Source organism: Eublepharis macularius, chromosome 3, assembly GCF_028583425.1.
Source record: "Eublepharis macularius isolate TG4126 chromosome 3, MPM_Emac_v1.0, whole genome shotgun sequence".
Classification (NCBI taxonomy): Eukaryota; Metazoa; Chordata; class Lepidosauria; order Squamata; family Eublepharidae; genus Eublepharis; species Eublepharis macularius.
Genome location: NC_072792.1, coordinates 151,303,329 through 151,318,864, shown reverse-complemented (window position 1 = coordinate 151,318,864; position 15,536 = coordinate 151,303,329). Strand labels below are relative to the sequence as shown.

General features: G+C 46.8%; 1 protein-coding gene across 1 annotated transcript in view; it reads left to right on the top strand.

Annotated features, from left to right (window-relative positions):
- Nucleotides 1-15,536, top strand: part of NBEA (neurobeachin) — a 702,521-nt gene that overhangs the window by 59,519 nt on the left and 627,466 nt on the right. Inside the window, exon 2 of the mRNA XM_054973860.1 lies at nt 238-469. Within this exon, the coding sequence (XP_054829835.1) occupies nt 238-469 (232 nt within the window). The remainder of the gene's footprint in view (nt 1-237; nt 470-15,536) is intronic.

Below are 15,536 nucleotides of genomic sequence, written 5' to 3'. Positions count from 1 at the left end.
TATCTCAGTTTGGGCATTAACATAATATGACATAGGTACAAACTTGCAGCTGTTATAAAATGTTTACAAGCTTCTGGAGCACCAGTTTTCTGGCACTTCTCTGCATACATTTTCAGAATTCAAATGGTGAGTGGAAATAATGGATGCAAACCTCACGAGTGATTTAGCTGACCAGTCTAAAACTTGTCAAATCCTGTTTAGTAAATAAACATTTTATTTTTTGTGTTTTATTTTCAGCTGGTTGGTGGAGAATTCGATCTAGAAATGAACTTTATAATCCAGGATGCAGAAAGCATAACATGCATGTCAGAACTTTTAGAGCACTGTGATGTAACATGTCAAGCAGAAATCTGGAGTATGTTCACCGCCATCCTTCGTAAAAGCGTCCGCAATTTACAGACCAGCACAGAAGTTGGTTTAATTGAACAAGTGCTATTGAAGATGAGTACTGTGGATGATATGATTGCAGGTATAAACCACCAACTTGGATGAGTATAATCTAAATATTTTTGAACATTACAGATTTACTGGTTAATTATAGCTGAAGTATATTATTTGAGTTGTTGGTGAAGGATGGAATGGGGAAAAAGAAACAGGCCCTCATATACAATTAGCAAACAGTTGCCTTATTACTTTTATCAGCAATGTTTTTAGTGTCCTACAAATGTCAATAGGGTTTGCTATTAATGAAATGTGTGTGCTTTGAAAAGAGGGGTTTATAATTACTGGTTCTGAGGTCCTTTTCTTAGGCTGTTTTTCAAAATTGCGGGGGCACTTTCAGAAGGCTGTTTATATCTTAAGTGTAAATTGTGAAGTATATGTTTAAAAGCAATTAAAACGGAGAGGAGGTTTGCCAACTTGAAAGGAAACTTTTTCTAGAAGTTTGCCTTTTACCAGAGTTCTCAAGCTTTTCAGAGTAAGCCTTCCTACTTAAGCTTATTTGGCAGGTTTCAAGTTAAAACAGGGGTGAAAGTCTTAACTGAGTAGTTGTAACTGTTTGTGACTGTGGTGATATAATTATTTTTTTTAAATGATGACCTGTTCTTTGATGGAGTATTCGACCATATAGAGCAATTTTATAATGTATTCACAGGATTATTTGCTTTGCTTTTGGGGCACTGTTTTTACTTGGCTTTTTTATTGCTTACCTGTTTTTTATATGAATACTTTATGATTCATACTTGCGGAGTATGTATTTATGTGTACATACCCTCTACTCTGTAATTAGTTTGTTCACACATACACATTAGCACTTCTTTCTATCTCAGTTCTGTTGTAGAGCACACTGTTCTATATTATCTCGTTTACATGCAGCTTGTAAAGCTCTCCACACTATGCTGAGTGTACCGCTCCCTGCTGGTGCACATGGACATATCTTGCTTCTGTTTTTTATTTTTAACTCTCAAAACTCTTTCAAGCCTGATATGGCCAGAAGTTTGTTGTATTGCTTGTGATTGTCTCTCAATATTTACTCTAACTCTATTCTGTTTTTCTGGAAAGAAGATATATTAATATTAAAAAATAGCTATGCAGTAACTACAATATATGTAAGCATTATTCTGTATTGTAACCAAGGGTGGTCTTAGTGATTCCCTGTCCCTACCTTTTGCCCCCTGACCCTGCTCACCTGACTGGCGAAGGGGAAGGAGGGAGGCAGGCTGGGAGCCACTGGATCACATGACAACATGGTATGTGCACGCTCCAGAGGCCCTGATGATGCTCTTTTGGTTGAAAACTGGAAGCTGTGAGGTCTCAGTGGGGCCAAATCAACCCTAATCATAGTGAAAATGCTGTGTTTGGGTCTGATTTTGGCTCCACTGAGACCTTGTAACTTCTGGTTTTTGATTAGAAGTGATGGGTAGAGGTGTGAATTTTCTGCATTGTGCAGGGGGTTGGGCTAGATGATACTGGAGGTCCCTTCCAACTCTGTGATTCTATGATGTCATTGAGGCCTTCAGAGTTCATGTGCAGGGGCTGAATTGGGGCTCCTACCTGTATATCAACACCCAGTCCCCTACTTTGAAGCCAAAGAGGGCTGGCAACCCTATCTTCCTTGCATTCCAAAGTTGTAGCTCTCACTAGTGCGTTTGATCTAGTGTGTGGTAGAAGTGTATGTAGTGAGCTCTGGGTATGTGTTTGGGGACAGGGGTGTAAGCAGGTAGTGGCATGTTGCTCACCACTTGTATCTCATCTTAAGCAGTATGTTGGAGTAAATGACATCTAGAATATTTTCAATAGCATTTAAATTTATGTGGTTTGTGAGGTCATATGTATACTCAACTTAAAGGAACAAGATGAGTGGTAAATTACATATATGTTTGGATTGAAAACTTGGTGGTATTGTTAAGCTAATTTATACAAATAATGAACTTAAAATATCACATACAAATAAGAACGTTCTTTTTGTTCTAAAACAAACTAATTTTGGTAACATGTTATGGAGAGTCAAATACTGTGCCACAACTTTTTTACTGCCCAACTCAAGTATAGGTAAATTCTTCTAAATCAGGGTGAATAAAAGCAATAAAAAATTGAATTTGATTTTTTGAATTAAACAGAAAAGTAACGTTCCAGCTGTGATTAGAATGAAATCTGAATTGAATTTAAACAGAAGTGTCAAGTTGACCCCTTTTATGAATTTACAAATGGCTTATTTAATTTGTAAGTAAAGCTGTGTAAAACAACTTTGTCAGTTGTCATCTAGCACATGGGTCCCCAACCTTTTTGAGCCTGTGGGCACACTTGGAATTCTAAGGTGGTGTGTTGGGTGCAGCCACAAAATGGCTGCCACAGCTTACCTTCCTCACACACTGAAGATCCTTGTGCTGTGGAAGCAGCTTCTGCCAAAGGAATGCTTTTTAGAAATCCCCACAGCCATGCTTGGTAAAAGTCCCACTTGGCCCCACCCACTTCCTAAAAAACACTTGGCAGGCATCAGGAAAGGTGTTGGCAAACACAGTGGTGCCCACAGGCACCATGTTGGGTTTCCCTAAACTAGTACAATACTTCATGCATTATTATATTATGGCTCGAGAGAAGAATGAGCTCACAAATATTAATCAAAGCCTTTCTTTTCTTTTAGAAGATAAGGACCCATATATAACCAAGTGACTGTCATCTTACCTTTTAGTAATCCAGCCTAAAATTAGGAAACGTTTGTGACTGGAGTGAGATTCTTGAATCACTATACTGGCAATAGTAGTTTTAGTATTCCGTCTTTGTTTGTTTGTTAACGTAGGATCTGGCTTAAGGCTATGGCCAAAAGAGCTGTACCTGGAAAGGAAAGGATTATTATGGCTTGATATTGGGGAACAGGAATTGGCAAGTCACTGGAGATACCATCTGCTAATGGGTATGGATGATTTATATCAATGGCTTTATACTTTATTTTTAAATATTTAAGGCTACCTGTCAATCAGGCTGCCTTTAATCTCATGGAGAACAGTCATCAATCAGCCCAGTAACTACTACCAGCTCTTGGTTGTTGAAACATGTTCTCTTGTAGTGGAGCAAGGCAGATATAAGGGACTAAAAGAAAAACTTCGGAAAAACAGAAGTACCTTCTACTGTTCATTCCTTGCAGCTCATATCTGTAGAAATCTCTAGTGTTGGGTTAAAAAAGGGTTATGTTTGAGGTCAATAGAATGGTTACATACTGTTAAGCAAGTTATTATTTGGAAACTTCAACTAGTCAAAAGACAGCTACCTGCATACTGGCTGAGGCTGATCTCTTGATGCATATTACACTTCTGCACTGGCTGCCAGTTTGTTTCAGAGTTTAATTCAAGGCACTGGTTGTTACCTTTAATTTAAAGCCTTTTCTAAGTTAGGACTTCATACCTGCAGGACTGCCTGTCCTAGTATCAAACCATGCAGTGGCTCTGGTCTTCTGACCAATACCTATAGGTTAGTACTTCCTGTAGAATTTCTAGGCAAACCACTGCTAGTTTTTTTCCCAAATAGCTGCTCCTATGGCCTTCCTATCAAAATTTTAAATTTATTTATTTATTTTATTATTTATTTATATTCTGCCCTCCCCACATCAGCAGGCTCAGGGCAGATTACAACAAAGTTTAAAATCACATTTCATAGTTTAAACAGTTTAAAAACATAAAGCACCTTAAATACTATAGATTAAAATAACACACACACACACACACACACACACACAAATATAATCACAGCAGCACATAATCTGGGTGACCACCTTTTTCGCCATTTCCAGAGCTTTTTAACAGGGAGATATGTGAGAGATGGAAGGTGTCACTAAAAGAGAGGGCATATGCTTTCCTCCCCTGGCTAGGGAGCACTGCCTCGCATCAGTCATATGCCTGGCAGAACAGCTCTGTCTTGAAGGCCTGGCGAAAAGCTAACAAATTTTGCCAGGCCCTGGTCTCATTAGAGAGAGCATTCCACCAGGCTGGGGCCAGGACTGAAAAATCCCTGGCCCTGGTCGATGCCAGGCGGGCCTCCCTAGAACCAGGGATCTTTAATAGATGTTTATGCTCGAGCAAAGAGTCCTCTGGGGTTCATATGGGGAGAGGCGGTCCTGCAGATACGCCGGTCCCAGTCCGCATAGGACTTTGTAGGTTAGTACCCAAACCTTGAACCTGACTCAGTACTCCACTGGCAACCACTGCAGCTGGCGCAATACCGGCGTTATATGCGCACATATCGGTGTTCCGGTGATGACCCACGCCGCCGCATTCTGTACCAGTTGTAACTGCCAGATCAGGTTCAGGGAAAGCCCAGTGTAGAGTGCATTACAGTAGTCCAGCCTAGAGGTGGCCATTGCTTGAACCACTGTAGTCAAGCTGTGGGATGAAAGATGAGGGGCAAGTTGCCTGGTCTGTCTAAGGTAACAGAAAGAAGACCTGGCAACCACAGTAATCTAATCCTCCATCGTCAAGGAGGGATTAAGGATCACCCCCGGGCTCCTAACTCTTGGAGCTAGTGTAAGCACCGCCCCATCGAGTGTAGGAAGCCAGGGTCCCAAATCCACGTTTCCATGACTCAAGGATCTCTGTCTTCGCAGGGTTCAGTTTCAGCTGACTTTGCCTCAACCATCCAGCCACAGCTTCAGTAGCACGCTCCAGGACAACCGGGGCTGATCCAGGCCATCCGTCCAACAACAGATATAGCTGGGTGTCATCCACGTATTGGTGACACCCAAGCTCAAAGCTCCATACCAACTGGGCGAGGAGGCGCATATAGATATTAAATAATAATGGGGAGAGTATCTCCCCCAGAGCCACCCTCTGTCCCCGATCATGGAGAAAGGAGACTAGCCACTGTAACGCTGTCCCCTGGATTCCCACATTGGTGAGGTGGTGGGTCAGAAGGTCATAATCGACTGTATAGAATTCTGCTGAAAGATCTAATAAAATCAGCAGTGCCAATCCACCTCGATCTAGATGCCTGCGAAGATCATCTGTGAGGGCGACCAGCAATGTCTCCACCCTGTGTCCTGGGCGAAAACCAGACTGGAAGAGATCTAGAGCCGAGGTCTCCTTCAGGAAACTCTGCAGTTGTTTCTCCGCCGCCCGCTCAACCACCTTACCCAGAAATGGGAGGTTCGAGACTGGGCGGTTGTTGAACGGGTCGGCGGGATCCAATGATGATTTCTTCAAAAGAAGCCACACCACAGCCTCCTTTAGCACCCTGGGAAAAACTCCAGAGCTCAAAGACAAGTTTACGATTGCCTCCAAGGAATCCCGTAGTCCGTCAACACTGGCTTTTACCAGCCACGATGGACAGGGGTCCAGGAGGCATGTGGTAGGCCTCACTACCTGCAGAATCCTGTCCACCTCCTCCCCGGAAAGGGGGCTGAAATGATCGAATATCCGCCCTGAAGACGGCCAAGGGGCCTCTAGTTCATGTACTGTATCAACTGTGGCTGGTAAATTGTGGCGGAGAGACAGGATTTTATCAGCAAAAAAAGCTCGCAAAAGCCTCACAGCTTAACTCTGAATTCAAATTTTTATGGTCTCTACCTGAATGGGAGACCAATGAACGCACCACATTGAACAATTTAGCCAGGCGTGAGCAAGGTGATGCAATGGAAGCTGCATAATATTCCTTCTTCACAGCTTTCACTGCCATCTCATAGGATTTCATAAGCAACCTATAGGATGTTCTTGCTTCCTCGTCATGAGATTGCTGCCACACACTCTCAAGTCGTCTTAATTCCCGTTTCTGTCCCTTTAGCTCCTCCGTATACCAAGGAGCTTGGTGGTTTCGGGAACTAAGAGGATGACGGGGAGCGATTTCATCGATGGCCTTGGAGAGCCGGACCTGCCAGTCCTCCACCAGCTCATCTAATGAACCGCCGTGGAGCATCAGTTCCCATAGAGTATTTTGGAAACCAATTGGATTCACAAGTCTCTGCGGGTGAGCATAAATTTGCTCACTGCCCTTGCAGGGGGGGTGACACCCCCAACCAAGTCTCCAGGACCTCGTGGTCTGACCATGGCATCGACTCTATCCAGAACCATATCCAATCCCATCACGAAGATCAAATCTAGCGTGTGGCCCGCTTCATGGGTGGGCGCTGATACAAACTGGGAAAGCCCCAGTGTTGCCATGGCCGACACCAGGTCCGCAACCTGTACAGAGGTGGCATCATCAGCATGGAAATTGAAGTCCCCCAGCACTATCAGCCTGGGGTACTCCAAGGCACATCCCGCCACCACCTTCAACAGGCACGGCAGGGTGTCTGCTGGTGCGCTAGGTGGTCGGTACACCAGACAGACAGCCAAACTTTCCTCGGCGCTCCACATCAGTCCCACACAGTCAGTGCCAGAGATCTCCGGGATGTGAAGCGGCCTGAAGGAGAAACCCTCTCAGATGAGGATTGCCACCCCTCCCCCCCGACACCCTGTTCATGACTGATGGACCGAGTATCCTGGGGGGGGGTCAGCTCACCCAAGGTTATTGTCCCCCCCCCCAACTCTCGGTCACCCATACCAGGTCCATATTAGCTACTGCAAAGATATCACGCAGAGTTCTGGTCTTATTATTTATGGACCTGGCATTGTACAACATCATTATATAGGGAGATTTATCCTAGCTCCAACACCAGCGTGTCTCAGAATGAGATGTAGGTTAGAAGGGCATCGAGCCTTTCCATATCTCCGTGGTTTTCTCCATTTTAACCGAGTCCCACCACCATACCTCCCTCGTCCCCAGAGGACTGGGATCCCTGGTCCTGGCCTGGTTGCCCTACCCACATCCATCATCATCACATCACAGTACACGATATCCTTTTAGCAGTAGGAGTAACACTTAAGCAAGCATTTAAACAAGAGGCTTGCACTTGAGGTGTCATAACTATTTGAAAAGATTCATCTATCTGACAAGGCATCTATGAGTAGGCAAGTTAACTCTGACAGCTGACTGGAAAGTTTTTACCTATTCATAAAGCGAATGAGGAACGGGAAGTCATGTGACTGGGAAAGTTAGCCTGTAAGATTGTGTGAGAGGTGTATACCTGGCAACCCCCTGAGGCCACTTTCGGTTCATTCCAGGCAATGTGTGATAATAGCATAATAGTGTGTGTGTGTGTGTGTGTGTGTGTGTGTGTGTGTGTAGGGGGTGGCGGCTGAATCTTCAGTACATCTATTTCTGGCTAAAGGTGCCACTGTCATGATTGGGCCTGCTACAATCAGTTCATTAACATATGGACTAGTAAAGTATAATTATAGTTTTATGCTGAAGATGTTAATTGTTTTTTGGTATCTGATAAATCAGTTGCATAAATAAATCTTACTTGTCACTGGACAGTTGCTTTTGGGTGATGATGGGCTGCTACTGTTAATTGTCTCTAGTTGTCTTTCCTTTTCAAATAAAACTGCATCTATAGATAAAGAAACCAAAGAACTAGGGAAAAATCTATTTGAGATGTACTATCATTATTTTAGGGGATTTACAAAGATAGTTTGCAAATAGCTTATTTTTATGCAACTGTAAGCAAGCAGGTTTGTGCTGTTCAATTAAAAGGAGGGAGAATGTTGCAGAATATCTGGTATCAATATAGAAATCATATTTCTGTCTTGGCAAACTAGCAGCAGCTTCGCAGTAGCTAAATGTAGGATAACTCCTAATACAGTTTTTTACTGCCAACTTGTCAATTGGTATGGAGTGGGAGCAAGAGTAAAATACACTGCTGGGGACAACTCCCCACTAGAGGTGTGCATTTTGGGTTTCTGATTTGGGGAAAATGCCAGAATCGGACCCGATCCGTATATATTCTGGCCCCGATTCAGAAATCCCAAATCAAAGCTTCCCAAAGTGATTCAGGTCACGTCAGGAAGCTTCAGGGCCTTTTAAAAGGACTTCCTTCCCTCCCACCACCCCACTTACCTGGGCCTTCCCAGTGGCTGTGGAGGTGGCATTGTGGGTGGCGGAGCCTACTTGGGTAGGACAGATCAGACAAAAGTACAAGGCTACAAGTGCCTATATACCAATGCCTGAAGTATGGGTAATAAGAAGGAAGAGCTTGAGTTTCTCTTGCAAATAGAGGGCTACGATATAGTAGGAATTACTGAGACTTGGTGGGATGATTCCCATGACTGGAATGTGGTAGTGGATGGGTACGAGTTGTTCAAGAAAAACCAGAAGGGTAGAAGAGGGGGCAGAGTGGCATTGTTTGTGAGGAGAGGGCTTGATTGTCAGCAAGTGCTGGAGAATGTGGTTGACAACCCAGTGGAAAGTATATGGGTGGAAATAAGGGGAGGAAGGACAAAGGGTATTGTTTTTGGAGTCTGCTACAGACTGCCTGACCAGGGAGAGGAAATGGATGTTGCCTTCCTTGAATAGATTGGTAGAGTATCCAGACATCAGAACCGTATAATTATGGGTGACTTCAACTTCCCTGATGTGTGCTGGGAGACAAGCTCAGCAAAGTAACAAGAATCACGCAACTTCCTGACCTGCCTGGCCAATAACTTCCTTTTTCAAATGGTGGAGGAAACTACAAGGGGCTTGGCCATACTAGACTTAATATTAACCAAGAGGGAAGAATTGGTAGATGGGGTGAAGGTGGTGGGGACCTTAGGGGGAAGTGGCCATGTCCTTGAATTCCAGTTGCTGTGGAGGGGCCAAGGAAGTTCGTAGTCAGACTTGTAGGTTAGATTTTCGTAGGGCATACTTCAATGAACTCAGAGGCTTGATGAGAGTCGTTCTGTGGGGGAGTGTGCTGGAAGGGAAAGGAGCGAGTGAAGGGTGGGCTCTTCTCAAACATAAGCTTTTGCAAGCTCAAGCCTTCACTATTCCAGCAAGATGGAAGCATGGTAAGGGCTCCAAGAAACCGATGTACATGAACAGAGAGCTCCAGAATAAGCTAAGGGAGAAAAAGGAAATGTTCAGGAAATGGAGAGAAGGACAAACCTCTAAAGAGGAATATATGAGGGTTACTAGGTACTGCAGATCAGCCATCAGAGAAGGCAAAGCTCAGTATGAGCTGGGTCTGGCCAGGGGGGCTTGCTACAATAAGAAAAACTTCTACAGATATGTGAGAAGCAAACACAAGGTAAAAGAGGCAATTGGACCACTGTTGGGAGTGGAAGGAGAAACTCTGATAGAGGACATAAAAAAAACAGACAGACTTAATGACTTTTTGCCTGTTTTCTCCCTGAAGAACTTGAGCCCATCTAGAGATGGTAGTAGACATGACAGGACACCTGGGTGGCTAGATGACATTGATAGAGAGGTTGTGGAGAGGTACCTGGCTGCACTGGGTGAATACAGATCCCCTGGGCCAGATGGTATGCACCCAAGAGTGCTCAAAGAACTTTCTAGAAAGCTTGCAGAGCCTCTGTCCATCATCTTCAAGGCCTCCTGGAGGACTGGGGATGTGCCACAAGATTGGAGAAGAACTAATGTTATCCCAATCTTTAAGAATGGTCAGAGTAGTTCAGAGGTGGAATCAGCTGCCTAGGGAGGTGGTGAGCTCCCCTTCACTGGCAGTTTTCAAGAAGAGGCTTGATGAATATTTGTCAGAGATGCTTTAGGCTCATCCTGCATTGGACGGGGTTGGACTAGAAGGTCTGTATGGCCCCTTCCAACTCTGTGATTCTGTGAATTTCAAGCTCCTTACCCATAGTGTGGTTTTCGTTTGCTGCAGTCCATTCAGCAATCAGGGCCAGTGAGCTCTGTGCTCTATGCTCAGACCCTCCTTACTTACAGATACCCAGGAATGAGGTTGCCCTACATATGAATATTGTGTTTTTGTTATGTTATTTTATCATTACCATTATCATCATCATTTCTGGAAGTGGTCTCTGACTTTCATCTGAACCTGGTGTTCATCTACGGTCTTCCTGTGCAGTCCCACATGGGACTGCGCACGCGCAGGCCTGCCGATACCGGAGATTTTAATAGCTAAACACCACCAGGGGGCGCTCCCGCCTCTCAGCGCGCATGCGCGGCCGCTTTCCCGCCGAAACGGCCCTTAAGAGGCGGAGCGCCCCTCACATACCCTCAGTTTCTCTTTCGCCGCCGATCGTTGAGGTTTAACAGCTTTCTTCGTTCGCGATGTCTGAGAAGGCCTTGTTTAAGCGTTGCGAGACCTGCAATCGTAAGATGACAAGGTCGGATGGTCATTCCATTTGTTTATATTGCCTTGGGGAAACTCACAACACTCAGGCGTGCAAGCATTGCCGCGCGTTTACCTCCAAGGCCAGGGCGGAACGGACGGATCGTTTGCATGCCTTTCTCTGGCAGCGTGCGATGTCGGTCGAGGACCCTCCACCGAAGTCTTCGTCTGCTCCGTCTGCGTCCTCTCGTCCTCCTGTACCTTCGGGTTCCAAGACTCCTCGTTCTCAGCCGTCTCCGAGTCGCTCGGAGTCGAGGTCCGAGAGGATCCCTTCGGGTCGGAGTTTGTCGGAACCGACCGCTTCGGTTCCGAGACATCTAGCAAGTCGACCTCCTTCGATCTCGTCGGCTGTCTCGGCTTCGCCTGCTCGTGGCGCCCATAGAGGTTCGACTCCGTCGGTTCCGAGGTCGACTCCGCCAACTCAGACCACCTCTACGGTTCCGATGACTTCGGACCCTTCTGTGAGACCGAAGGCCGTTCCTGAAAAGAAAAAGAAGAAGCATAAGCATTCCAGTAAGCATGATAAGGCAGTGTTGGAAGGCTTACTCACCTCTTCCCCGTCGGTTCCGGTCGGCTCCGCTCCCGTCCAGGTGGAGCAGCAAGCAGAGGCGAGTGATCGTCCGCAGTCCAAGACTCCTCCGGACCGGGTGGCTCAGGAGGACGATGTCATTCTCCTCGAGAAGCCTCTTACCCCTTCCGGTCGGGCTCGATCGGCCTCGTACGAATCGGACTCTATTCAGTCGGCTCGGAGTCGAAGGAGTCGGTCCGCCCGTCGCTCTAGCTGTCGGACCCCACGGTCCTATCGGAGCCGGTCCAGGGAGAGTCGACGTCGAGATGATCCTGTCCCTCGTTACTTTAGTAGGGAGAGTTCATACTACTCGGACCGACATTATAAAGGTGCTTCGCTGTCTCCCTCATTTCGAGTCGGTTCCGATGTTGGCTATGACCCGTCCCGCCTCCCGTCGGATCGGGTCTCTCCACGACCCCGGGCCCGTTACAGTGTTTCTCCTCTGTCGGAGTCACCTGAAAAGGAGATTGGGCCATCTGATGAGGCCTCGCCTACTGATGATTTTCGGGCCTACAACGAGTTGCTCCAAAGAATGGCGAAAGCCCTGGACCTTGAAGTGACTTCCACTGAATCTAAATTTACTGATAAGATATTGCAACATATCTATTCGGGTTCTACTCCCTCGATTGCCTTTCCCCTTATTGAGGGGTTTGCTGATCTATGGAAGAAGCTACAGTCTCGACCTGCGTCTGCTACCGCCACTAATCAAAAAGTGGAGAGCTTGTACAGAACCAAGGACGATGCTCATCCGTTCCTGGCCGTTCACCCTCCTCCATCCTCACTTGTCACCGAGGAGATGCAAGCTCGGCCTCGCCAGGGCTCGCTATCGGCTCCAACTGACAAGGATAGTAGGAAGATCGATGCCTTGGGTAGGAAGTTGTATACTTCGGCTACGTTTGGCATCAAAGTGGCGAATTATGCCGCAATGATGGCGGCTTATCAGCTGTTTTTATGGAAGAAGGTGGCGTCTTTTCTTCCTAAGCTTCCCGAAGATCAGCGCACTCTGCTTCGGGTCATTCAGGAGGAGGCTGTTCGTCTATCCAGACACCAAATTAATGTTGGGAGAAGTATGGCTGACACTGCGTCTCGATCACTTCTCTCCTCGGTGGTACTGCGCAGGTACGCATGGCTTCGCACGACCGCCCTGCCAGTTGAGACAAGGAACAGGGTTGAGGACCTGCCGTTCGAGGGCACCACTCTGTTTTCAGAGAAAACTGACGAGTTCCTCTCTAAGAAGAGGACTGATCGTTTGACAGCCCGCTCGTATGGGGTTCTACACCAGCCGTCGCAGCAGCCTTCTCGCCCATACTATCGCTCCTTCCAGCGTGGCAGACAACACCGCTATCAGCCCTATCAAGGGTATGCTTACCAGCAGCGCAGGAGCTACCAGAGCCCACAATCTGCCTTTCCCAGACGAAGGCAGGGCCAACGTCCCAAGCCTGGTTCCCAACAGCATCAGGCCAAGGACCAGGACCAATTGCATAAGCAATTCTGACAATCACAGGGACCTGATCCCACATTTGGGGACAGGCTTAATGCTTTTTTGGATGCCTGGTGTTCAATTTGTTCCGATGTTTGGGTTTTGTCTATTATCCAGTTTGGTTATAAAGTTGAATTTCTTGGTTTACCTTACCTACGTCTCCCTGTGTTTTCTTCTGACCCCCCTCGTTCAGAGATCCTGGGAGAGCTCTCAGCCCTATTGCAGAAAGGGGCTATAGAGGAGATTCCGGTTGCTTCAGCTGGTTTGGGGTTCTATTCCAACCTCTTTTTAGTGGAGAAGAAGGATGGTGGGCTTCGGCCTATCCTGGATCTTAGGGGTTTGAATAAATTTATACGAGTTCGTAAATTCAAAATGGTTACTTTACAGATGGTTTTGACCTTGTTGCCCCAACAGTCGTGGTTTGCAGTCCTGGATCTGAAGGATGCGTATTTTCATATTTCAATTTTCCCTGAACACAGGAAGTTTTTACGTTTTGTCTATGGGCAACGTGTCTTTCAATACAATGTTTTACCCTTTGGGTTGGCCACTGCACCTAGGGTGTTCACCAAGTGTGTGGCAGTAGTGGTGGCTCATTTACGTCTCCAGGGCTGCCAGATCTTTCCTTATCTGGATGACTGGCTCTTGGTTGGTGATTCTGCTGACTCTGTGTCTAATCAGGTGTATCTCACCTTAAATTTATGTTTACGCCTGGGTCTTTTTGTTAATCAGAAGAAGTCCAAGTTGACCCCGGTGCGCTCCATCCAATTTATTGGAGTGGTTTTGGATGGTGTTCGGGATGCAGGCTTCTTGCCTTCAGAGCGTGCTGCAAAAATTAAGAGGCTTATTTCGACCCTTCAGAGGTGTCGTTTCCAATCTGTTCGCTTTATCCAGACCCTTTTGGGTTGCATGGCTTCTACTACGGCTGTGGTCCCGCTGGCCAGGTTATTTATGCGACCCTTCCAATTGTGGTTCAATTCAGTATTCTCTCCGGCCCGTGATTCTCAAAATAGGAGACTTTCCGTCCCTAGGGGGGTGCTGTCCTCCCTGGAGTGGTGGCGGGATGATGCTAATTTATTTAAAGGGATGGAGTTTGGTTTTCACCAAACTCATCTGTCAGTGACTTCCGATGCTTCCCTTTTCGGTTGGGGGGCTCACTGTGCTGGCCTTTATGCCCATGGGTTATGGTCTGAATCTGAACGTGAGAAACATATTAATGTTCTTGAGTTACGGGCAATTTTATATGCATTGATCTCCTTTACAGATGTCGTGCGGAACAAGTCCGTTCAGGTCCTGACCGACAACACGACGGCGATGTTTTACATCAACAAGCAAGGTGGCACGGCGTCTGTGGCTCTCTGCACAGAGGCGATGAGACTCTGGAAGTGGGCCATAGATCATGCTGTCTGGCTGCATGCAGTTCACATCCCGGGGGTGCAGAATTCCATGGCGGACCACCTGAGCAGGCTCCACAGGGAAAACTACGAGTGGTCCCTCCAGGACAAGTATCTCGCCCCTATCTTCTCGGAATGGGGGACTCCGGAGTTGGACCTCTTTGCGACTGTGGAAAATCGCAAGGTCCTAGCTTATTGTTCCAGAGGAGGAGTAGGCCCAGAATCAAGTGGGGACGCGTTTCAGTTAAGTTGGTCAGGTCCCCTGTGTTATGCCTTCCCTCCGTTCCAGCTTCTGGCACGGGTCCTCAGCAAGATCCAGAGGGACAGAGCGTCCGTCATCCTGGTGACCCCGTATTGGCCGAGGCAACCATGGTTTCACTCCCTTCTGAGTCTACAGACTCAATCGATCCGTCTCCCGGTGGTTCCCGATCTCCTGACCTGCGGGGGGGTTCTTCACCACGACATCAGGAGACTCAAACTCACAGCGTGGTTGATCAGGCCGGGGCTGCCTTCTCCGAGGCTGTGACTAATGTTCTCTTAAATGCTAGACGTTTGTCTACCAGGCAGTCTTATGCCCTTAAGTGGGACAAATTTTCTGTGTGGTGTAGTCGCAGGGGTTTGGATCCTTTTGAGTCCACCCTTTCTGAGATTTTGGATTTTTTGTGGGAGGTAAAGCAGGAGGGTTTGGCCAACTCCTCAGTCAAGGTTTATCTGGCAGCCATCTCTGCTTTTCACCCTCCAGTGGATAGAAAGTCTGTTTTTTCCCACTATTCTGCCAAATTATTTTTGAGGGGATTGAATAATTTGTTTCCCCCTGTGCGGGCTTTGGTCCCTCAGTGGTCGTTGCCCCTGGTTCTGACTCGTTTGATGTCTAAGCCGTTTGAACCCTTGGCTTCCTGTCCGCTTCGTTTTTTGTCCATGAAAGTGGCCTTTTTGGTTGCGGCTACTTCAGCCAGGAGGGTTGGGGAGCTAGCAGCGTTATCTTGCGAACCCCCTTATTTGAAATTTCACCCTGAGAAGGTCGTTCTTCGTACAAAGGTTGAGTTTTTACCTAAAGTAGTATCCCGTTTTCATTTATCTCAGGAATTAGTTCTGCCGGTTTTCTTTCCGACTCCGGCTTCTGAGGCAGAGGCGGCCCTTCATTCTTTGGATGTTCGCAGGGCCATTTTATTTTATTTAGATAGGGTAAAACCATTTAGGATTGACTCTAATTTGTTTATTTGTTTTGCTGGACCGAAGAAGGGTAACCGGGCTTCGGCTCAGTCTATCTCTAGATGGGTGGTCCAGGCTATACTGACCTGTTATTCTGCTGCTAACTTACCTTGTCCTTTGCAAGTGCATGCCCACTCCACCAGGTCCCAGGCGTCGTCAGCGGCTCTCTTCAGAGGTGTTCCACTCCAGGACATCTGCAGGGCGGCGACGTGGGCCTCGGCGGATACCTTTGTGAAGCATTATGCGCTGGATATCCTAGATAGAAAGGAGACAGCGGTGGGCACGGCAGTT